This window comes from Chiroxiphia lanceolata, chromosome 17, assembly GCF_009829145.1.
Source record: "Chiroxiphia lanceolata isolate bChiLan1 chromosome 17, bChiLan1.pri, whole genome shotgun sequence".
NCBI classification, from domain to species: domain Eukaryota; kingdom Metazoa; phylum Chordata; class Aves; order Passeriformes; family Pipridae; genus Chiroxiphia; species Chiroxiphia lanceolata.
Genome location: NC_045653.1, coordinates 13,392,171 through 13,415,188, shown reverse-complemented (window position 1 = coordinate 13,415,188; position 23,018 = coordinate 13,392,171). Strand labels below are relative to the sequence as shown.

Here is a 23,018-nt window from a genome sequence, read left to right as displayed (position 1 = left end):
GGAAAAGTTCTGCGTTTTTGTTATCACAAAAAGGAGACCCTTGAGAGTAACAAGAATAGCACTAACGCACAAGCTTGAGTGGCATTTTTTTTATGAGCTCAGTCGCACAAAGAACTGCAGAGAGCTGCTTTCAAATGACTAAATCTGACACATTTCCTTTAAATGTTACCTCATTTCGAGGGGTTTATTCCAGGCATTTCAGCTCACATATGTAGGGATGTAATGTATGGATGCAGAAGGGATGCACCGTGTCATTCTGCTGTCAGAGCTGATTTACATGCCAGAGCAGGGTATTTTTGTTCAAACCAGGATAACCTCCTGCCATATCCTGTCTCGTTCCCAGAGCTGACAGTCCCTAGGCTGACTTGCTTATCTCCTGTTAAACACGTAGGGTTTGAGGTGATGTGATGCAGGATGAGAGGGGGGTTATGTTGGAAAGTAAAACGAGAGTTTGGAAATCTCCTGTTATGTGGGCAGTGGAAGGAAAAAGCTCTTTATCTGTATCCTTTGTCTCTGCCCAGCTTAACCCAGTGGAGGGTCCCACAGCACTTAACAAAACTATTTGGCTCATAAATGTCTCATGAAGAAAACATTCACAGACTCAGGATTTAGATGAGTGTCATCACTATATTAGCAAAATACCTATGGAATTATTTACCCTGACCACCGGGAAGGGAACACAGAATTTGGGATTGTGCCTTTGTCCTGCATACGTTCATTGGAACAAACAGTGAAGGAGCAGGGATGTGGCAAAAGCCTTCTTAGAGACCTAGCTGGTGCAACCAAAAGGCTAATGAAAATATGTTAACAATAAAGTAAAAGCTCATATGTTTTCTGAACGAAGCACAGTTTCAATGATTTATGGAGTGACCTTTTTCTGAAAGAAGCCTGTATGTCTACATGAATAAGGCTGATTACAAGAGATATGATACTGTTAACATAATGTTCATAAATTCTGAGTGTTAAAGCTGCTCTGGAAAATAAGTGGCTGGTTTACTGGATGCTCTTTGTAATTTCTTGGCAATTTTAGATGGCAATAAAGCTGTCGCTCTGATTATTCATCCCTTTCTGTGGTGAAAGCAGGTTTTTTGAACAGGGACTGTGTGAAGGAAAGAAGAGTCTGGGACAGCGGGAAGTGATGTGCAATAGCTGGAATTGCTACAGCCAGAAAATATCCTCCAGCTCCAGCTGGTCAGTTCTGACCCTGCCCTGTGACATTTTGCAGCCCTAATGCCAATTAAAACTAATGCAAATTGCTTTCCTAAACTTTTGTGCAAACTTCTGTCAATTTATCATGTTGTTATATCATCCCAGCCACCCCTCATCCAATGCATTTGCTCCCAGGCTTCAGCAGGAAGCCTCTACCTCAGGGAGCGTCCCCATGCCCTGGGCAGGGAGGTGACAGCAGTGGCCCCATGCCCTGGGCAGGGAGGTGACAGCAGTGTTCCCATCCCCTGGGCAGGGAGGTGACAGCAGTGTCCCTGGGTAGGGAGGTGAGAGCAGTGTCCCCATCCCCTGGGCAGGGAGGTGACAGAAGTGTCCTTGGGCAGGGAGGTGACAGCAGTGTCCCTGGACAGGGAGGTGACAGCAGTGTCCCCATGCCCTGGGCAGGGAGGTGACAGGAGTGACCCTGGGCAGGGAGGTGACAGCAGTGTCCCCAGCCTCTACCCGGTGACACCCCGGTGACTGGCGCTGTTGCCATGGCAATGCCCGCGCGCCCCGAGGCGCTGCCGAGCGCCCCCAGCGGCCGCAGGGAGAGGGAGATCTGGATTGGCTGTCGAGGCTGCCAATCAGTCCCGCTCATTGGCTACCTTGAAGGAGTAACCGCCCGCTCGTGGCCTCTGGACCAATCAGCACCCCGTCTCCGCTGGCGAAGGCGGAAGTAATGTTGATAAACAACATCTGCCCTCCCCCGCCCTTCGCCACCGTCCCGCCGTCTCATTGGCGGGCAGGCGCCTCCTAGCGGGGCGGCAGCCAATGAGCGGCGGCAGCTGCGCCCGGCTGGCCCCGCCCCCTGAGGCCGCGGGGTGTGGGCGGAAGCCGGAAGCTGCGGCGGCGGCGCCATGGGGGCCGTGTTGGGGGTCTGTTCCCTCGCCAGCTGGGTGAGTGCGGGGCTCCCCTGCCCCCGAAACCTCCCCTTCCCGCCCCGAGCCTTCCCCGACACCCCGGAGAGCGCGCCCTGCCCGGAGCGGTGCCTCCGGCGGGGCCGCGGGGCCGGTGACCGCCCTGTGTGCCCTAGCGCGGCCTGAGCCACCATCGCGGCCCCGCCGCAGCCGGCGCGATCTCGGCCCCTCGGGGCAGAGCGGGGCCCGGCTGGAGCGATCCCGCTCCTTCCCCGGGCCGGGCCGGGTCGGTGGTGAACGGGGCCCGCCCAAGGGCAGCCCAGGGCGATAAACAGGGTTATCTGCGGGTGTTCGCACACGCACTGTCCGTCAGAAGCGCCGATTAGCGGTTTATCGGTGCGATCCGAGAGTGGAGTGTCTCCAAATGGAGCTCGGGCTTTCCTCTGGGCGTCGCCGGTCGCCCCTGTGTCAGCTGCGAGGGAAATGCCCTTACTATTTCTGTCTCTGCCCTTCAGATTCCCTGTCTGTGCAGCGGTGCCTCGTGTTTGCTGTGCCGATGTTGTCCCAACAGCAAGAATTCGACAGTGACACGTCTTATCTATGCCTTCCTCCTCCTCCTCAGCACTGTGCTTGCCTGCATCATGCTGGCACCAGGCATGGAAGAGCAGCTGAAAAAGGTAGGGAGGGTAAAACCTCGTTCTGACTGTTTGAAAAGCCATTATTTTGCCAGTGGCTATTGATTTTCTTTACTTGCAGTGGGTTATGTGAGAGGCACAAACACCCAAGTGTCCTTGTTCCCCGAGTTAAGAGGCTTCTAGCTGAAACAGCAAATTCAGTGAATGTGCCTTTTTTAGTACGTGCCTGGTCTCTGAAACCTGACCAGCCTGGAGGTGGTCAGTTGTTATAAGGGGCCTGCTGCTGTGGTATCTTAATCTTCCTGGATGAAAAGTGCTGACTTGGGGAAAGCCAGATGATAATGAGGTCTGAGCACGAGGCCTTTTGTTCTCAGATCTCCCAGCAGGCAGTTGACTGAAAGCCTTACCTGTTACAGGGCTTAAAGAAGGTAGTTACAAATGCATCTGTGAACTCACAACTAAATGTGTCTTCCCCCAGATCCCTGGATTTTGTGATGAGGGGCTTCACACCCGGATGCCCCACCTGGAGGGGTTTGTCAGCTGCGATGTGTTTGTGGGGTACAGAGCTGTCTATCGGGTCAGCTTTGCCATGGCTGTGTTCTTCTTCCTCCTCTCCCTGCTCATGATAGAGGTGAAAACAAGCAACGACCCCAGAGCCTCGATACACAACGGGTATGTGTGTGAGCTGCCTGGGCTGCCAGCTTGTTCCCTGCTCCTGTTTCCTTTCTGAACACGGTGGCAGGTTGGTTTTTGACAGCCTCGAGTTTCTTTTGGGCTGAACACAGAGTAGTGCTTTGGTCTCCCAAAAAGCTTCCTCTTCATGTCAGATACTCAGTGTACTGATTGAGTGTCCTGCTCTGAGGTGGGGTAACCAAAAGGGCAGTGCTCTGGGCACCCCTCTGTGTTTCCACTGAGATGTGAGATTGCCTGTGACACTCACTGGGTCACTCACTGTCTGACTCAGCCAGCAGAAACTGCTTCCTGATTTCCAGTCCCTGATTTCCTGATTTAAGTAGGTTAGTTCTGGGCTAGATGACTTAATCATCATAGAGTCATTTAATTGGAAAGGGATGTGTGGAGAGCATAGAATGCATCAGGTTGGAAGGGACCTTAAATCTCATCTCGTTCCAAATCCCCGTCGTGGCCAGGGACACTTTCCACTAGACAGAGTTTCTCAGAGCCCCGTCCAGCCTGGCCTTGAACACCTCCAGGGGTGGGGATTCCACAACCTCAACCTCTCTGGTCAGCAGGATCATGTGCTCCAAATCCCTGGCTGGAGCAGGACCAAGCTGCTTGCAGATCATGTAGCACATGACTACTGTGTACAGATTAAGACCAGTATTTACAACTTCTGTCTTCTTTTAAAGGTTCTGGTTCTTCAAAATAGCTGCCATTGTGGCCATCATGGTTGGAGCATTTTACATCCCTGAAGGGCCTTTCACAAGAGGTACAGTTAATACTCACCGTGGGTTCTGATGAGTAAACTCAAACCTTTACACAGACTTACCAGGCTACAGTTCTTATAGTGACAGTTCTCTTGCAGAAGACAGAGTTTTTGCCCAACTTCTTTAGAGTATCTTGGTTCATCCAGTGTTTTAGTGACCAGCTGAAGTTATGGCAATCAGCAATCTCTTTTCACCTGCATAGGTGTTGGGTATTAATAATTTTGTACTCCATGAGATAGTCGTTACTGGGCCGAGTCTTCTGGCACTGCCTAGACTGGAGGCAGCTCAGAACACTGAGAAGTGCTAAATACTTCCCCAGAGTCTGAAAAATCTGTGTGAGAAACTTTTACTATCTGTTCACATCACAGCAACTTTAAAGGGTTGTTCACCCTTAAAGAAATGTGGCCTGATGGCACTTATGTACACAAATTTATGGTGTGTTAGATGTTGCATTCATTCTGAAAACATGCTGGGCTAAGCATTCCCATGCTCAGCTTGACCAGGATCAGCTGCAGCCTTGGATAGTTGGGGCTCCTTGCACACTTCTGCAGGATGGGAGCCAGAGTGATTAACAGCATCTGCATTTCTAAATACAGTTTCAGAGTTTTTCATTATTTGTCTGCAGTATAATGAGGGGCTTTTAATTTTTTAAACTGAGGTAACATGCAAATGATGGAAGCTAACCCTGTTTTCCTTGCTCCCTTTTGTAGCTTGGTTTTGGATTGGTGTTTCTGGAGCCTTCTTCTTCATTCTTATCCAGTTGGTGCTTCTTGTGGACTTTGCTCACTCCTGGAATGAGAGCTGGGTTGATAGAATGGATGAGGGAAATGCTAAATGCTGGTATGCAGGTAGGAATCTGAACCTGTGAAGGATTTGTTTCTGCTGGCCAGTGCTCTGAGAACATCACTTATTAGTTTGTAGATGTACCTACACTTACACTCCACAGTGTCCTTGAGTCACTGCTGCAAACACATGGAATTAATAGCTGCAGAGTTGCCTTTTTCTCGTTCAATAAAATGCAGAATATTTTAGCCTTGTGATCAGCAGGTCTGGCAGTGCTAATAAACATCCTTGCCTGGTTTGCAGTGCAAGTGCAGAGCTCAGAGCCTGGTTCTCTTCAAATCTGAACTTTGCCACCCCCCTGCCCTGGTCCCCAGGAGCTCAGTTGTGTCTGGCAGTGGCTGCAGAGCCACACCAAGTGTGCCTTGGCATGTGCTCCCCAGCTGGCCACTAATTACAAAGTGCTAATTGTCGTGGTTCTTTGCACACAGCTAAGAATGCTGCAACAGCATTTTGTAGCTTCTTACAAAGAACATAACAGAGGGGAAATGAAAATGGGTGGCCTCTAGCATAGGAGGAGGAATTCAGGGCTGATAAATGCCCGTGAGAAGTGTGCAAAACGTACTCTCATTTTGTCACTGTGGCTTGACATCAGTTAAACTAATTAAAACTGATGCTGAAAGGCAAGCCTTAACTGATCCTGAAAGGCAAGCCTTACTTCCCTGATGGCAGCACTGGCTTTCCTCTGAGCTACACCACTTAGTGAGCCCAAGCAGAAATTCAGCCATACCTAATAAAAATGCACTGTGCTACTTGAGTTTTCTGGCCCAGCCTGCCAAGTGAGGACTGTCTGGTTGCAGTGGTAGCTGGACATTGAATCACTTCAGATGTACTGTTAAAACTGCACTGTGTTGTAACAATTGCAGCTCTCCTGTCCTGTACAAGCTTGTTCTACGCCTTGTCCCTGGTGTTTGTTGTTCTCTTCTACGTTTTCTACACGAAGCCTGATGACTGCACTGAGAACAAGTTCTTCATAAGCTTTAACATGATCCTGTGCATTGCTGTCTCCATCGTTTCTATCCTTCCAAAAGTTCAGGTATTATTTTTCTCTGGTATTTTCTTCTAACATACAGAGCACAGAAGTGGAAATGATTTAGTACCAATTCAGTCAGACATAAGAACTTTAAAATGTGGCTATCATAGCTATGCTAGCTAGGAACTTGAAAAAAAAATACCTTGCTCTGAAACCAATGCACTATGTAGTGACATGTTTTCTGGAGAGAGGCTTTTTTTAGCTAACATAGTTTTGGCTAACATAGTTTTGGACTTTGTTTCCATGTGGAGGGCTGCTGACATGCTTGTAGTGGTGAAGGTTCTGGCAGAACAGAGAAACCTGTTAGGGAGCAGCAAAATAAACTGGAGATTTATTGGCTTAGTACTGTGGCTTTGAAATTATGGGTAAGCTTGTTTAATACAAGAAGACACTTGCACATTACTTGATTCTGAACTGGTATTGCTCAAGTCACATGCAAGATTGACATCTACAAAATTGGTTAAAAATCTGGGAGTAGCTCAGTGAGAATCCATAACAGAGTATTGGCCACAGAGAAATGATTTGGTTTGCTTATTCCTTCCACGCTTGAGTTGCTTCCTGCATAAGTTACATGACAAGGAGTTTCTCCCAGTCTTTTGAACACAGAGCAAAGCCCAATGCGTTTCTAAAACAAAGTTTTTTCATGCTAGTAACTGCTGATTCTGTGGCAGCAGGGTAAAACTATCCAACCCCAGGTAAAACTTGCCTTTCTGACCTTGGCTTGCTCCTCTGTTTTGGAACAGGAACATCAGCCTCGCTCTGGGCTCCTCCAGTCCTCTGTCATCACACTCTACACCATGTACCTCACCTGGGCAGCCATGTCCAACGAGCCTGGTAAGCAACACACAGTCTCAAGTCGTGTTGGTGTGAAAGCAGAAGCTGCTGATGGTTGTTACAGATCACTGTGTGGGGATTGCTGACCTGTCTAGATGAAATTCAGCAAGGCTGGAAAGCTGACCTTACTGAAACCATCAGACTGCCTTTTTGCAGAACTAAACTGGGGTATTTGTGAGGAAAATAAACCAGTGTTAGGGCATTCTGATTTTATATATTTATTTATTTATTACACCTTTGCCCAGCTTGTAGGAAGGAAAAATGTTCCAGGCCATTTCTGCCTCTGGAGAACAGAAGAGATCAGCAGTTAAAGGGAATGAGGAGTTGCAAGCTTACCTGTCATCTTTTCTTAGTTAAGTGCTGGCAAAGCTCATTTCTCTAATCTGCCTTGAAATCCCTTTCAGAAAGAAACTGTAACCCAAGTTTGCTGAACATCATCACCCAGATAGCTGCACCCACAGCTGCTCCAGCCAATGCCACTGTCCCACCTGCCACTCCTGCTCCGCCCAAGTCCCTGCAGTGGTGGGATGCCCAGAGTGTTGTTGGACTGGTTATCTTTGTCCTTTGCCTCTTGTATTCCAGGTAGGATCTGCACTGCTATCCAGTGATAAACAGTTGGGATTTGTCTGCCTCTTTTGTTAGAGCCTGGGTCTAGTGCAAAATGTACCTGTATTTATTCACATCCAGCTGCTGTCTCAGGCCCATAAAGCTGTGTTCAGCTTTGTGGATGAGGAGAGGCTTTATCAGCCCCAATTCAGACAACAGAACATGTGTTACAGGATGATTAGAGGGATGGAGCACCATTCCTACAAGGAAAGGCTGGGAGAATGGGGACTGTTTAGCCAGGAAAAGAGGCAGCTTAGGGGTGGCCTAATTGCACCCTTCCAGTACCTGAGGGGAGGTACAAGAAAGACAGAGAGAGACTATTTGCAAGGACATGTAGTGACAGGACAGTGGGGAATGGCATCAACTGAGAGTAGGTTTAGATTATATATTAGGAAGAAATTATTCACTGTGATGGGGGTAAGACCCTGGAACAGGTTGTCCTGGAAGTGTTCAAGGCCAGGGTGGATGGAGCTCTGAGCAACCTGGTCTAGTGAAAGGTATCCCTGCCCACAGCAGGGGGGTTGGAACGAGATCTTTAAGGTCCCTTCCAGCCCAGGCAATTCTATGATCTGGACTAGGATTGCTGTTTACTTAGGTTAACAGAAGCTTGGATGAGAAGAGTCTTCTTTGAGGAGTTCCCTTATTTTTCCAGATGGATTTAAAAAAATCCCGTTTGCTGCTCACAGACATTCCGTGTGCTCTGTTGCTGTATTAGCAAACAGCCAAAGGGGTTTCTCACCACGGCTCTCTTGTTCCACTGCAGCATCCGCTCTTCCAGTAACAGCCAGGTGAACAAGCTGACCCTGTCTGGGAGTGACACTGCCATCCTGGAGGAGACCCTGGGGACGGGGAGCGGGGCTGCGGAGGAGGGCGACGTGCGCCGTGTCACGGACAACGAGAAGGAGGGAGTTCAGTACAGCTACACCTTCTTCCACTTCATGCTCTTTCTTGCCTCTCTTTACATCATGATGACACTCACCAACTGGTACAGGTAGGAGCAAGATGGAAAGTGATTGTATGTGCCAGCCAGTGTTCCCAGGTGGGTAGGAGACTCCTGCCCTGTAGGCTGATCCTGCCAAGCTCCTTTAAGTGCTGTCCCTGTGCCAGCTCATTGGAGTTGTGCCTTCTCAGTTTTGTGTAACTGAATGAAGGTGTAAAAAGGCACAAACAGCAGCTGTGGGCCTGAGGGACTGCAAGGGCACACTGGGGCTGCCATCCTTCAGATGAGCAAGTAGCAGGAAGGATACACATGAAACTGGCTCCAGGAGGCCTCCTGGGAAGTTTGTCAGAGGCCAGCCTGATGTTGCTGGCTCTTCACCCTGGGAAGGATGTGCAGGGACAGCTATACGTGCTGTGCATCAGAGATGTCATTTCCTACATCTGTTGGAAACACTTGGACACACCCTCTGCTGCTGCAGCTCATAACCACCTTCCCCAGGACTGGCACATGGTATAAATCAGCAAATACACTTAGAGAGCAGCAGCCATCAGGGGTCTATTGCTCAGCTCATGCAGGTATTTCCTTCAAGAGCAGCACATCAGCATGGGCAAGCAGGTTTGACAACTGGGTCCCAAGAACAAGAGGCCTGTGAAGGAGCCACAGGAAATTGCTGGTTTAGTTGTCTCGCTGTGTTCTCACAAAGGCTTTTGCACTGGAGTGTCCCAAATGATTGCCCGAACTTCAGATTCATAGAGAGCTAGCAAGGAACAGTGGGAGGTGCTTTCTCTATCTACTAATTGACTTCTTTTCTTTTTTAGTCCTGATGCAGATTTCAAGACAATGACAAGCAAGTGGCCGGCCGTGTGGGTGAAGATAACCTCCAGCTGGGTCTGTCTGCTTCTCTATCTCTGGACCTTAGTGGCTCCTCTTGTCCTTACTAACAGAGACTTCAGTTAACTTGCTGCACCTATCTGAGCTTACAAAAGTGAGGAACTCTTTTGCTGAAAGCCAAAATGTTCATTTATTGCTTTAGTTACTGTCTCTTACGTTGATATTAACATGCAATTGGATAGAAAGTTATATATTGCATAAAGCTTGATGCAGCACCAAAATTATCATCAGTTATCTTTCTATTTTAACCTTCATCAGGGTTGTTACTGCATTTTTAAAATTCACTACAGCTGTGCTGTTAAAGCACAAAAGAAATTATCTCTTCTGTCCAATAGCCACAACCTTCTGTTGAATAGAAGTAACATTTAGCTAAATATGAAGTAATATATTTTAAAGAACACTTATATTCAGCATAATGCACTAGTATGCTAATGCTTCAGTATCTGGAAGTGTAAGCCATGCTGCTGGATTTCTACATTCCACTGCAAAAATTTATTTAAAGGAAAACTTTATTTAAATTACTTAACTTTTTGTTGTGGCAAAAAAAAAAAAAAGCCCTTTGTTCCTCACTGAAAGAACAGAACTCAGAGGTTGAAAAACTGAATAATTCTTTTTAAGAACAAACTTGCCCTTTCTAAGGGGCAACTTCTATGGTTACTTGTTTTTTTAGTATGTTTGTCAATTAGAGTGGTAACTGTATCAGTAGCTTAAATCAACTTCATGATTATGTTGGAAAAATAGAGCTTATTGATTGGTTAATTTGACTTGTCTGATAGGCTTATAAAAATGTTGTACATGACATTATTATTATTGGCACAAAGGCATTTGCACTGTAAACTCATTTGAATAAAGCAGACTAACTACTGAAAGTGGCCCAGTTGTTAATTGTTAAGCAGCAGTTAATTCTCCAGTGGAAAATACCACACACAGTGATCAGCTGCTGCAGTGTCCAGTGGGATGGCACTGGGTGTTTTCTCCATGCAGCAAATAAGTAAGTCATAAAATATTTCTTTTGGAACAAACAGCACCTTCCATGTGATTCTCTGAATGTCAAATCCCATCCCTTAAATGGCTCAGGTACCGTTGTTCAAGTAAACTTCAGTTCTGCAGTAGAAAGCAACACCTTTTGCTAACTCAGTGCTGTGGTGATTATACTCAGTTGCAAGTGTGTGTTTAGTGTGAAACTTGTGTGTTGCTGTTGACTTTTTACAGTAAAATATCCCAACATGACACGAGGCAAACATATTGAAAATATCAAATTAGCAGCTGTTACAATGTGTTTAATTACCCAGTCATGCATCATAAAATTACACATTTTTGACGACTTCATTTTATAAAATGCAATATAAAAATAAATTTTGTCAAAATAAGATGTACACTTAACCACCCAACACCTCTAGGCCCACATACAACAGAAGGCAAAATTACTAGTTTGAGTAACACTACAACTGAACTCATGCCAAAATGAGATTTAACAAAAACAATACTTAAGCCAGTTCCTGAAAACACCTCAGGGCTCTTAACACCCGTTTGCAAGAGTTATAAATTCAAGTACTTTAATGTACAGTTTGCAGCTACCTTTTGTCCCACCTAATGCCAATGAAGTTCAAGTATATTCCCTTATTATGTCTTGGATTTGTCAGGGATGGCTTATGTACTGGGCAAGGCATATAACCTCTGGAAACAAAGTTATTTCAAGTGGCAAAAAGATTGGTTGTAGTGCTGTAAGAAAAAAAAACAAACAACAAACCCCAAGCAAAAAACACCCCCAGCCTGTAAGCTTTTCCTAGCTCTTCTCTTAAATATAAGGAGAGTTATGTTTAAACTTAAACCACAAATGTTTGTTTTTCCAAATGCTGACACGAGAAATTCTGGGAACAAACTGATTTCTTTGCTAGTTAAGTGCTAAAGCTCAAAGAACATTCTCAGCTCCATAGCCAGGTGCACAGAACAGAGCTGTGCTTTCTGTGAGCCTGGTTTTCGAGACAGTTCAGGGTTAGAAACACAGCTCAGTGGAGCTGCAACTTTTGTCCGAGTTCTAAAGCCAAGAAAGAGCAAATTGGAAATAACAGATGCTTGCTAAAGGTAAGCCTGGCTTAGCTCAAGCATCCTGACATAACTGCCCAGCAGGCAGCTTTAAGGGAAATAATTTCTGGAGGCACAAGACTGGCAGTTTTCAGCATTGATAACTGGGGGGGTTTAACTCCAGCCAGCAACCAAGGACCACAGGGCTGCTGCCTCTCACAGCACCAGAGTGGCTCCTGTGAGGAAAATAACTCTACCCCACCCAAAGCCAGCACAACCAGGTGGCCTTATCTATTATGTTTAAATCATGTTACTTATTCTTAGTTTCTCTGTGAGCAGAGGAAAGAAGAGGGTGAGGTGGATCTAGGCTGCCTGCTATTTAAGGCATGCAGGAGAGTACAAAAGCCTGGAAGAGGGGGTGGGTTTTGTGGAGGTTCCTCAGCCTTCTGCTGAACACCACTAGATTCCTTTCTTTTTGAAGGACACTGGATTTTGAGTATTCCAACTCCCAACTCCCTCTCTAGTAGTTCCATAAGGGGATCCAAGCAGCTGTTCCTACAGTTAACTGCTGAAATACCACCACTTCCAACCCTGCAGCACCACTGTCAGTCAGGCCTTCATCTCCAGGAAAAATGGCCCATCCTATTTATTTTTTTTAGTTGTACATTGTGACTGGAATTAGGAGGCAGCAGAACAACAGAAAAACACCATCCTCTCTGTTCTGGCAGTTCAGCAGCCTGGGCAGCCACTGACCTGCCCTAAGTCCTGTGTGTTACTGCCTTGTGAGGCAAAAATCTGATTTAATCTCTACAAAACACACAGAGCATTCTGGTCACAAAGGAGGAGGTGGCTAGCAGTACTCTTTCACCTTAGTTCAAGTAGATGAAAATGGTAGTTTGGTTTTTTATCTCCACACTAAAGGTAATAGCTATCAAAGAGGAGTTACAATTGACTAACAAAGGTAAGAAAAATCAGATGCTTTCACTGAGGAAAATTAATTTCTTCCCACCTTTAATCTAAAACTGTTCACGTGATGAGTCCTCTGCTTCCACAGATTCTGAACTGCCACCCAGGAAAAAAAAAGCTTCATGGTTTTACCTCTTTTCAGGACCCAGTCTCTTTTTATAAAGCCTGGATGACAGGAATGGCATTTGCTACCCCCTCGTTCCAGGGTGAGATCTGCTGCCAGGTCAGGAAGTCGTTACAGTGGTAGAGTTGTCTCTTTTTGGCAATGCAGTCATGCTGTAGGGGGACTGAGAGGAAGAAAGACATCCAAAACAGAGTTTGGCACTTTGAAAAATGTATGTCTGAGATCCTCAAGATGCTTTAGGTTTATATTTACAGAAACATAACTGGTGCCTATAATCCCATTTGGCACTAAATCAAGATTTCATCCAGAGAAAGTGCTCTAGAAGTAAGTCCCCAATTAGAAGGGATATTCTTTTCCATCAAATAGTGAAATATCTCACCTTGAAGTGACAGGGTGTACTTTCCTGGTCCTAGTGAGGTTCCCATCTCCACACCATTATAGTGCAGAAAAACGTGTGCAAAGAGTGTGCTGAGAGTTAAGTTCTAAGTCAAGACCATTAAACAAAAGGAGCTTGGGGAGTGGGAACAGCTTATTTAGACATCAGTATCTTACCCTGGTTTGACACTGGAGTCTTAGTTCTGTCTCTAGACAAAGACCTAGAAGCACAGGCATACAAGCAATGAGTAAATATCACAGAGATGACTCAAGTCTAACTTCATACAGGAACATGACAACCAAAGACAAAAGAGGTTAACACAGTTTAAAAAAAACAAACTTGTAACATTTCACAAAAGAGCCAACAAGCACAGTGAACAAAATGCTACAATATCAGGAAATTTAGGAATGTGCTTTTAAAAAGCCTGTCTGCATTTGGTTTCACAGACTTAAACTCAAATTCAGCCCAAAGTAACAAGCTAAAGCAGCACCTTGCTGTCTTACAGTGAAGTATTGCCTTCTATACATCACATGCCAACTGCTACAAAGCCTCCTCATGAATTCTGGGCATGAGGAGGTACTTACCCAATTCCTCATCACAACCAGAAAAGAATTGACAATGTGGGAAGGTGCCTGACACAGCTTTTTTTTATTTGGTCCTGAACCTCATTATTTGAAGCTGTTGTCTAGTCAAAAGGACTTATCTGAAAAAATTCCTGCTTTCTGAAAGTGAAGATTGCACCTGTTGTGCAAACATGGTACAGATGTTGTAGTAGTTAGTCCACCAGTCACAGTTCTTCCAACAGTGAGGAAGTTTTGGAGATGTTCTCCATAGGGGTATTCGTGAATAAGTTTTGTTCTGTATTAATTTGAGCCAAATATTCACTGAGATATTTCAGAAATGCCAACTCACAATCTGAACCATGTGACAGAGGACAGGCCAAGTTAAGACTTTTATGGGTTTATGCAATCTTCACTACAGAACTGTATTTTGCAGGGTTCACAAGCCATTTTCTTTTCTTGGGTTACTGGTGTTTGCAGAAGGGGAAGGGATCAGATGATCACAAAGTTAGTAAATCATCGTTGTCACTTTTCGCCTGTGTGGGGAGGGGATAAGAAAATATCAAGCTTATGATCCTGCAATATTTTTTTCCCTTTATCATTAGAAAGAACAGGCCATTTGCATCATTCACACGGAGGTTGATGAGCCTCAAGTCTTCTACAGAACTTGTGCTCTTTGCTTTTATTCTCCTCGAACTCTGCCCTGCCCCCATTGTGCCCTCTCCAGCTTCCTTTGGTTCTACAGTGTAAAGTGCCTCAGCAGTCTGTCCCTAAACTGCAGGTTTAGGAGTAAGGCAGAGTTCCCAACATCACCTATGAGAGCAGACCTGAACTGCTGGCAACCCCCCCCCGCCCTGGTTTCTCAGTAGCAGTAATAGAGCTGAGGTTTCATGCCCCGCAGAGAATCATCGCACTGCTTTTCATCGGCATCCCCACTCACGAGCATGTCGTGGGGGGAGCTGTCACAGGGCACAACCAGCTGGGAGAAGTCGTGCAGGAAGTCCTCCTCAGAGGCCAGCAGCAGCTCGTTCCACGCAGAGATGTCCAGCTTGCCTGCGGTGCCGCCGTACTCTTCGGGAAGGATCACCGGGGGAATGTTCTGATGGAGGGAATTCAGGTCACAGCCATGAAGGAAAAACTGAAGAAGAAAGCAAAAGAGCTTTAAAAGGGCACGTGTACACTCTGCAGCAAATTGCTGAAGCAGTCAGCTAACCAGCTTATTCTGAGCCAAAGAGCAAATTTTAGGGGTGATGTCCTTATGGGCACACAACAGTCCTTATCTGACACACAACGGTGGGCAGGGGCAGTCAGACACACCAGGGAGAGAAGTCTTGAGACAACTCACATCTAGTGCAGATCAGCTCCCAGCAACAGAGACCTGACATTTGTCTGTGCTCAGGTTCCAAATTCAACTCATCACCAAGTTTGTTCATGGGATTAAAAGTACTCATCCTTATGGAGAAAACCCCCTTAATCATTGGCAACCACACCCAGTCCTGTGGAGAGGGTACTTGTGCCATACAGGACACTTGAGTAAGGGAAAAGGGCAAGGAAGGTGCAACACAGGTTTCCTGTGACACCACCTCATAAATGAAATGCTAGTGGCCCAAATAATCCACCTGTAGGGATTGAATTTATGTCCTAAATACAGAGCATATGTACTAAAGTTCCATATTAATTTTATGCCCATGTTAAGTTGCTCAAAGTTTCTCTCTCACAGAGAATTTTCCCAACAGCATATTTTTAAAAATTAAAGCAGAAAGGACCCGTTAGATCAAGTAAAATGGCACCAATGTTTTTCTAGCTGTCAAGTTTTACAACCTTTTTTTTTTTTTTCTCAGAATGGTCAAGCAAGGAACTTGCAAACATTAATATTAACATTAAAATCATACAAATCCTTACCCGGTTTGCTATCTTTTCCTTCAGAAAAGGCTTGATGATTGCAAAAATGCCTTTGAATATACGAGGCTCATTTATTATGTTAACAGCCTTTATTCGAATGGGGAATCCATCCTGAAGGGTAAAGAAGATTTTTGTAATGCAGTTTAAAAAACATTTGCCACCTTCCTCTTTCCTAAATCTCCTGAGATTGACTGCCAGCACATCCCATTAAAGTTTGGCTCCCAAACTTTAATCTGAGGTACCAACATAAACCAATACAGCAACAGAAATGCAACTTGTTACAGGGAACAGTCTTAGGATGAGATCTATGAGCATAAAAACAAAGTCAAGAGGCAAGAAAACCCTGCATCAATAAACACATTGTTGTCAGTAAATCTTCATTTTTTATGTTGATCTCCATCTCCCTTGACAAAAACACTTAGAAAATCCCTGTCCTTTGGGTATTCCCAGCCCTGACAAGGATGCAGTCACTAAGTGGTCCACACTTAGCACCAGAGCAGCTGCTTCCAACACTGTGTCCAACTACAAGATCTGGTGCCCAAGACACCCTAAATGTGTTTTTATGTAAAGAAGGAATCTAATATTGCAATCTTTCTGCTATTTCAGCTATTCTATCACACTACCTGCAAAAGACAAACACATTCTGCTGCCAGCAGGACACACACAGTATCTCCTATACAAGACAGTTTAAAACAACAGTTAATCATGGGGTTTCTGCTGGAGAAATTTATTTGCCGAAATATTTTTCAAAGGGAAGAGCTCATGATCAGCAATTAAGGTCTCATGTGCCACAGTGAAGCTCCTTTCCCTTATAACCAGTTCTACCTATACAAAGCAAGCACATAACATGCACTGCTGGAGGATTTTTCTCCCTGGGAAGGTCAGTGAATTAGCTCCTCTTTACAAGAGCTGCAACTCAGCAAGGCTGGTGCAACACATTTAAATACCACCCATACCTTTATGTCCTTCCCCAAGTTCAGCTGTTGTTCTGTGAGTAGCTTCCATTAGTAACATCCATCATTTTATTTGTACAAATTAAATATGGGCTCCTAGTTAAATGACACATTTAGATCATACTTTAAAGGAGCAAGTTCTTATAAAGGCATTCCTAAACTCACTGGTCTCATCTCTGCAAACTCCCCTGATTCACTATATCCTTCCTTATCCCCACCATGGATACAACAAAGAACATAACCAGTCAGGCCAGAACAAAAGTAATGAGGGCATGAACCCCTTCAAGAGAAGTTTTCTCATCTCACCCCCCCCAGATTGTATCAACATCAAGGGAAATCATCAGACCTTCCTGCCACTTTAGCCAGGTTACCCCTCACTCCTTTCACCTTGTTTTGTCCAACTCCACTGTGTTTACACTTGCTCTCCACCACTTTCCTTCCAGACATCAAGGAGGAGATGCTTTTTATTACTGTCTCTTTTGCCATCACTATGCTGAGAAGCCTCTCTGCCTTCAGGGCATGGATAGAAAAGCTCCTCAAATGACACCCATTCAAAAGTCCTCTCTGCCAAACTTTTTCAGCAGCACTTGAACTGGAACCTTCACTTGCCCAGGGGTTGGCTCCATCTCAGCCAACAGCAACCTTTTAAACAACGAGCCATTTCCTCACTGTCTCCTCTCTAAGTGTAATTCTCTGCTCTCTCTCTTCCTCACCACCACCTAGCAGAACTGCTTTTTGCTGTTCCAGCTCAGAAGTTTGCATTTCTAATGCAAATTTAGTTTTAGGGGTGCAAAAACCAAAAAAGAAAAAAAAGGGCAAGTGAGGTAAATCGGCAGTAAGGGTGGGAGAAACTGGTTGGGCTGAGACATGTTTAACTCTGCTGGCAGAAGCCAAGATGATGAAGTTTGTGGTGACACAGTCAAGAACTCTAAGACACAGAAGCAGTCATTTACAATGCACAAGCTTATTTTCCCACCAGTTCAGGTCTTACCTGAAGAATTCCAATCACTTTTTTGGCTACAAAAGGACCAAAATGAGACGCCTTAGATAAGCTGACTCCTTTGTAGTCTGCCAGGATTACAATTCCATTCACCTGGGTCTCTTCGGACTGAATGAGTTTTTCTAACGTTAAGTATATGGCACGAATGTTCTCAGTAATCGGATAATTACTGGGTGTCCATCTGTCTGAGGTTACAAGACATGGATGGTAAGTCGGAGAGTAAATATAAGCTAACAAAACACATTCCAAAACCTGAATTTCCGTTCTCCTGGACTCTTAAAAGCTAGTCTCTAATAGCCACAGTTCTAGTTCAGAGCGGAACTGTATATTAAGAAATACACCTTTCTTAAGCAAGAGGGAAATGGCAGCTCATGTTTACTTCAGGGAGCAAAGGCAATGGTTTTCAGAACCCCGTTCTCCACACAGCACAGCTCATTAGCAGTTTCAGCTCAGAAAGAAAGCAGGTAAATGGGAAAAAGGAGAATGAATGAAGACAAATTTACAGCAAGCCTGGCAGCACCAAAAGCACACAGAAGGCTGATTATTTACATGGGAGCCAGAGCCATAGGCTCCTCTCTCTGCTTACTGTGAAAGCAAATCATAAGCTTCTAAGTGTAGGCCAGCAGCCCTGCTTCAATTTGAGTTACTACATATTAGTTTTCCTTGAATTGTCTGATATTTCATCGACCCACCTCACTGCATTTTCATTTTCACATGACTGCAGTTACTGCTGACACAGGAAAAGGAACTGGAATAATGCTGGCTAACGACCAGCGTGTCCCTTCACAAGCCAGCTTTTCAAATTTCAGAGAGAACCCACATGCTCTGTACAAGTCCCCACTGTTCAGGGGAGCAGGGAACAAGTATTTGGCCCAGACACACCTCGAGGACGGAGAACAAAGACATTGGGGCATTGATTCAGTACCTGGGCGGATGCAGACGACGTGACGTCCCTCGGGGTCCCGATGAGGCAGCACAGTGACAAAGCCTGACTCCAGGACAGGCTTTATTGCAGATGGCTTCAAGTTACTGAACACCTCGGGCCAGGTCCTCCTGCAGGTGTGGTAGTTCACCAGGAGCTGAAGCGCTCGATCGTAATCGAACTTCCTGGCTCTGAGGAATCTCAGCAAAAAAGCATCGTCCAGGCACGTCCCCAGGGAGGGATAGTCCTTGCACACCATGTCCCGGAGCGCCTGCACGTCACGGAGCCTCCATTCGGGTTTCTCTTGGAGCTCCTCCCGGGCTTTGGTAACGAGATCAGGAGACAGTGAACAAACATACTTTGGCCGATCCGGCAAGAGCTCGTTGTCTGACGGAGACCCTGCCGATGGACTTGTCCTGGTGCAGTCGCTGTCTCCTGACATAATGCAGCAGGAATCTGTCAAAAACCAAGGGCTGCACATGACGAACAATCCCACAGACCAACAACCACATCGATGATTTACATATTTATTATGTTCTGTATCCCTCTGTTCCCCTGCTAAGGACACTGCCTTTCAAAGAACCGGCGCTACAACCAGATGCACAGTCCAGACATTTTAATTATCCTACCAGGATTAGAAAGTGCAGGTTTCTCTAATCTCTTTATCCTGCCTCACAGGTAGAAAACGACCTCAGATGAAACCTAACCAACCAACCAACCAAAACACAAAATACAAAATTACACAGCTTCATTGCAGAAATACAAAATTTAATTCACCTTAATGTTTACTTCCTGTGTTCAATTGGAAACTAAAGCAAACCAAACACATCAGAGTTAGGCAGGATTCTCACATTTGGCCAAATTACACCCTCTTCTGAGCAGCTCTCCCAGCTCAGCACAAACAGTCCTGAGCCTCTGGTAAACACAGGCACTGATCAGCATCTCTGCCCACGTGAACGTTTTGAGCAATTCAGGAGGAGCTGCATTCAGGAACGTAAGAAATGGCTGCGGTGCACGGACCGGATGAGCAGGTTAAGAAAACTGCAGACTTTTATGCCAGCACTTGCATGGGTACTAAAGTTGGCTTAATCTAGTTTTTAGCAGCATGCCAGCGTTTCTGAACTGGGGGCTGCATTTCCAAATCCAGTCACAGGTGGACAGAGAACAACGTAAAATTAGAACGTTGCAAGTCTGGCATAATTCCTGTAGCTAGACCTGGGGCTGGAAGGGGACAAAGTATGCCTTTATTTTGCTGAGCTATTCGCATTCAGCCCCTCACAGCACATGACAGCGCTCCTGGCTGTCACACGGGAACCCCTGTCCCACACCACCGCCTTCCCCGGGCTCCTCAGGGAGGTCCCGGCGCACCGGGACCGCTCCCAGAGACGCGTCTCACCGCGTTACAGCCGGGGACGGGCAGGCCCCAACCCCTCGGTGCCTGCCCCGGCGGGCGGAGCGAGGATTGCCCAGCATTACCCACACACGGCCCCGGCTTCCCCGTCCCCCCGTACCGGAGCTCCCGCAGCAGCAGCGCCGCGTCCCGGCCCCGCCGCCCCGGAACGGCTCCGGTCACCGGAAATGACGTCACGCCCGCGCCTGCGCGATGGGCCCGGGGCGGGGCCGCTTCCGGTGCTGGTGCCGGTGCTGGTCCTCGTCCTGCTTTTGGTCCTCGTCCTGGTCCCGGTTCCGGTCCCGGTTCCCTCAGGGAGCAGCAGCTCCCGCCGGATCCCCGCGTGTTCGGCCTTGGACCGAAAATGCGCCTTTTCCTCCATCACTGGCATCTGCCCGTCGCAGCGTGAGGGAACCCCGCGGCCACCTCTGCCCTTTAGTCCCACCTTATCCTCTGGCAGAACGGCGAGCCGCGAAGGCACAGTTGTGTGTGTAATAAATATAATAATGTGTAAAAATATAAATTAATGTATTTTCATGTGATGCGTGCATTATATACATGTACCTGTACATATGTATACATATATGTGCATATTACGTGTATATACATAACATATACACCCGTATATACATAATATATAATATTTATATATTATATATTATATATTTATATATATTATGTATTTATATATAATATATAATATATATTATAATATATATTATATGCATTATATATATTATATATAATGTATAATATATATATTATTATATATAATATATATTATATATTCATATATAAATATATATTTTACATATATAATATATAAAATACACAAATTTTTGTATATTATATATTTTTATATATAATATATATATTTATATGTAATATGTATTTTACATAATATTATACAACACATATACCATACATATATATCATAGTATGTACTATTTATATATAATATATATACACACACTATATACTATTTATATATTATATATAATGCTATGTTATTATGTATTATAAATAAATACTATATACATTACACATATATGTATACATACATACACACATATATATATATATATGTATGTGTGTATATAAAAGGCCCCACCGGAGCTGACCCTCGAGAGCAGGAGCACTCAGGTGATGACCTGACATGTCCCCAGGGTCTTTCCCAGCCCACTGTCCCCATCTGTGGCTGAGCCGGTGTCTGTGAGACAGCAGCCACCTCCCAGACCGGGAACAGAGGAGAAAGGCAGCCGGGAATAAGGACACAGCACCATCTGCGGGCCCTGGAGCTGCTCCCTGTCAGCCAGAGCAACTGTGGAATTACCTGGCCAGGGTTAGGGCAGCCTCAAAGCAGGGGCCAGGCAAGCACAGCTGGATGGAAGCAGGGCCCAAGAGATGTGCTGGCTGTATTCTGAATTTAAACGCCAACAGAGGGACTAAATGTTAATAAAGGCAGAATTTTGGGGGTATTTGGCTTTGGTTTTCTTTCTTAGAGGGCAGAGAGCCGTATCCCCACAGGAGTTCAGGTGGTGATGCCTGACATCCCTGCGTGGAATTTGCAATAAAAATAAAACAGATGGTCACTCCCAGGCTTGCTGCATTAAAAAGGGTTCTACAGTGCTGGGGAAGGGAAAATAACATGTTTAACCCCACTGATCAAGGGATGCAAAGTGAGATTGCAAACGCTTCATCATCCTCTAGTCAGCATCAGGACCGCAGGCTGGAGGGTCCCCGGAGCCTGGTGGTTTCTGCTCTTTTCTCTTGGCTGTAACCCGTGTTTTCAGCCAGGAGAGGGAGCCAAAGATAGTCGGACAAAGAGCGGGAATCCCAGGAACCCGCAGCTGGAATCAAGGCCCTTCTGTAGCATCAGAGGTTCAGCTCTGATTTATTTCTCTCCCAAGAACTCACCCTTCCAAAGTGGAAAATGTTCCAGTGGCACTGCACCTGGCAAGAGATATGCCAGCATGGAAACCAACTGAGTGTGTCACAGAGACGTTCCAGAGAAGAGGAGTACATTGGTTCCACCCTGTGCTGATAGTCCAGCCCAGACCTGGGTGCAACTTGACAAGCTGGTGCCTGAAGCTGGGACCAGTTTGGATCTGTTTGTGATGTTGCTCCATGCCCTCTCCAGCAGACTGTGGGAAAAATGAGGTTGGAAGGGACCTCAGGAGGACAAGAGAACTTGCATTGATCCCGTTTCCAAACAGCTCCTGCAGCACAAGTGTGACAGAAGCAGCCCCTGGAGTCCCAGGGGAGAGATAAGAGCCTGAAACCGGCAGCTACAAACAGTCTGGAGAGAGGGAGATGATGTGTCTTGGGGAGATGAATCTGTGGCCTCACAGCTGAAGGGATGACAGAGTTTCCTGGATCACCTGATCTGGCTCATTGCTGGTTTGAGAAAAGGCTTCAAAACACCAAACAGCTGGGAGATACTAGAGCTGCAAATGGGAATTGATGCTACAGGTTGCAAAATCAGCTTGGAATTTGCACCTCTCAAACAAGGGAGGAAAATTTAGCAGGGAGGTGACAGTTCCAGTCCTGACTGGTTAATGACTGCTGCAACAGGGTGTTAGGAGTAAGCAGGGATGTTTGAAAGGACTGACGTGTGAAGGAAGCTCTGCTTTGGGGAACAAGAGGGGCAGGAAACAAGGGAGAATCAGTAGCAATCACACTGAGAGATATGAAAAAGGATATTAAAATGAGAGCAAGAGCCTTAGGAAGGTGAGAGAAAATGAGGAAGGAAAGTAGAAGTTAGAATACTTCATAATGAGGAAGGGCTGGAAGTGAAACATAATTTGGGGATGGTCCTTACCTCAGTTTTTCTTATGTGGGGAGTGCTGAACTCATGAAGAGCAGTGGATGGTGAATGGAAGAGAGGGGTTTCAAACACCAAGCCAAGTTGTAGGGGGAGTTTTAAAGTATTGGCACACGAAATCACAGGAACTGTAGCAAGACTTTCTGTAATTTACTCTTCCTGGTGTTGGCACCCTGTGACTAGAAACCAGTAAAGGCAGGAGCTGTCTATAAGGAAGTAAAAGCTAAAAAACAAACATCCAAGAACTGACAGTCCCGGGAGATGTGCTGGCTGCAGCCTGAATTTAAATTCTCCCTCCTAGGAGGGAGAATTTTGTCCTTACCCACTGTGGCAGAAGGGAGAAAGACACACACCACGTGCCCAGAGCCCTCCCCAGCTGAGAGGAGATGAACCACACCAACTCTGCCAATTCATCAGCTCCAAATCTATAGTCTTTGCAGGAGCTTCAGTCAGGAGTTGTGTTGTGACCTTGGGAGCCACACCTGGAGCTCCACGGCAATTCCAGCCCTTCTCATGTTCATCTCTCCTATCCCATGTGATTCATACCTTTCCCAGCTCTGCTCCTGGGTGCTCCCTCGCCCTGCCGTTGTGTTATAAATGAGTGGCTGTTGGTGTTGGTTGATATTTAATGAAGTCCATGTAATACTCTTCACTTATTTACTCTTCCGAACCCAGTCTTAATACCCAGC

The 23,018-nt window shown here is 45.8% G+C and overlaps 2 protein-coding genes and 1 long non-coding RNA gene across 3 annotated transcripts; 1 reads left to right on the top strand and 2 right to left on the bottom strand.

Moving 5' to 3' along the window:
- The first annotated feature begins 2,007 nt into the window (after nucleotides 1-2,007).
- On the top strand, nucleotides 2,008-10,156 carry SERINC3 (serine incorporator 3). Its single transcript, XM_032704845.1, has 10 exons — nucleotides 2,008-2,102; nucleotides 2,579-2,740; nucleotides 3,177-3,370; nucleotides 4,066-4,145; nucleotides 4,854-4,991; nucleotides 5,850-6,019; nucleotides 6,760-6,850; nucleotides 7,255-7,432; nucleotides 8,220-8,447; nucleotides 9,215-10,156. Exons 1-10 carry the CDS (start codon nucleotides 2,064-2,066, stop codon nucleotides 9,351-9,353), a joined length of 1,419 nt encoding a protein of 472 aa, XP_032560736.1. The 5' UTR covers nucleotides 2,008-2,063; the 3' UTR covers nucleotides 9,354-10,156.
- Nucleotides 10,157-10,532: 376 nt separating this feature from the next.
- Nucleotides 10,533-19,704, bottom strand: TTPAL (alpha tocopherol transfer protein like). Its single transcript, XM_032704846.1, has 5 exons — nucleotides 19,627-19,704; nucleotides 18,119-18,571; nucleotides 17,185-17,378; nucleotides 15,241-15,351; nucleotides 10,533-14,476 (listed from the first exon to the last, which is right to left on the bottom strand). The coding sequence occupies exons 2-5, from the start codon at nucleotides 18,555-18,557 to the stop codon at nucleotides 14,201-14,203; spliced, it is 1,020 nt and encodes a 339-aa protein (XP_032560737.1). The 5' UTR covers nucleotides 18,558-18,571; nucleotides 19,627-19,704; the 3' UTR covers nucleotides 10,533-14,200.
- Nucleotides 19,705-20,573: 869 nt separating this feature from the next.
- On the bottom strand, nucleotides 20,574-22,881 carry LOC116795394. Its single transcript, XR_004360040.1, has 3 exons — nucleotides 22,652-22,881; nucleotides 22,327-22,508; nucleotides 20,574-21,649 (listed from the first exon to the last, which is right to left on the bottom strand). It is a non-coding gene; the product is annotated as an uncharacterized LOC116795394 (long non-coding RNA).
- Between the last annotated feature and the right edge of the window lie 137 nt (nucleotides 22,882-23,018).

Bases quoted from the DNA above. Each gene is read 5' to 3' on its own strand.
- SERINC3 (XM_032704845.1), top strand. From the start codon at position 2,064: ATGGGGGCCGTGTTGGGGGTCTGTTCCCTCGCCAGCTGG. The intron at 2,103-2,578 runs GTGAGTGCGGGG...TCTGCCCTTCAG, and splicing joins TCTGTTCCCTCGCCAGCTGG to ATTCCCTGTCTGTGCAGCGG. The intron at 2,741-3,176 runs GTAGGGAGGGTA...GTCTTCCCCCAG, and splicing joins TGGAAGAGCAGCTGAAAAAG to ATCCCTGGATTTTGTGATGA.
- TTPAL (XM_032704846.1), bottom strand. From the start codon at position 18,557: ATGTCAGGAGACAGCGACTGCACCAGGACAAGTCCATCGGCAGGGTCT. The intron at 17,379-18,118 runs GTACTGAATCAA...TTGTAACCTCAG, and splicing joins CGTCGTCTGCATCCGCCCAG to ACAGATGGACACCCAGTAAT. The intron at 14,477-15,240 runs GTAAGGATTTGT...TTTCTTCTTCAG, and splicing joins AGGAAAAGATAGCAAACCGG to TTTTTCCTTCATGGCTGTGA.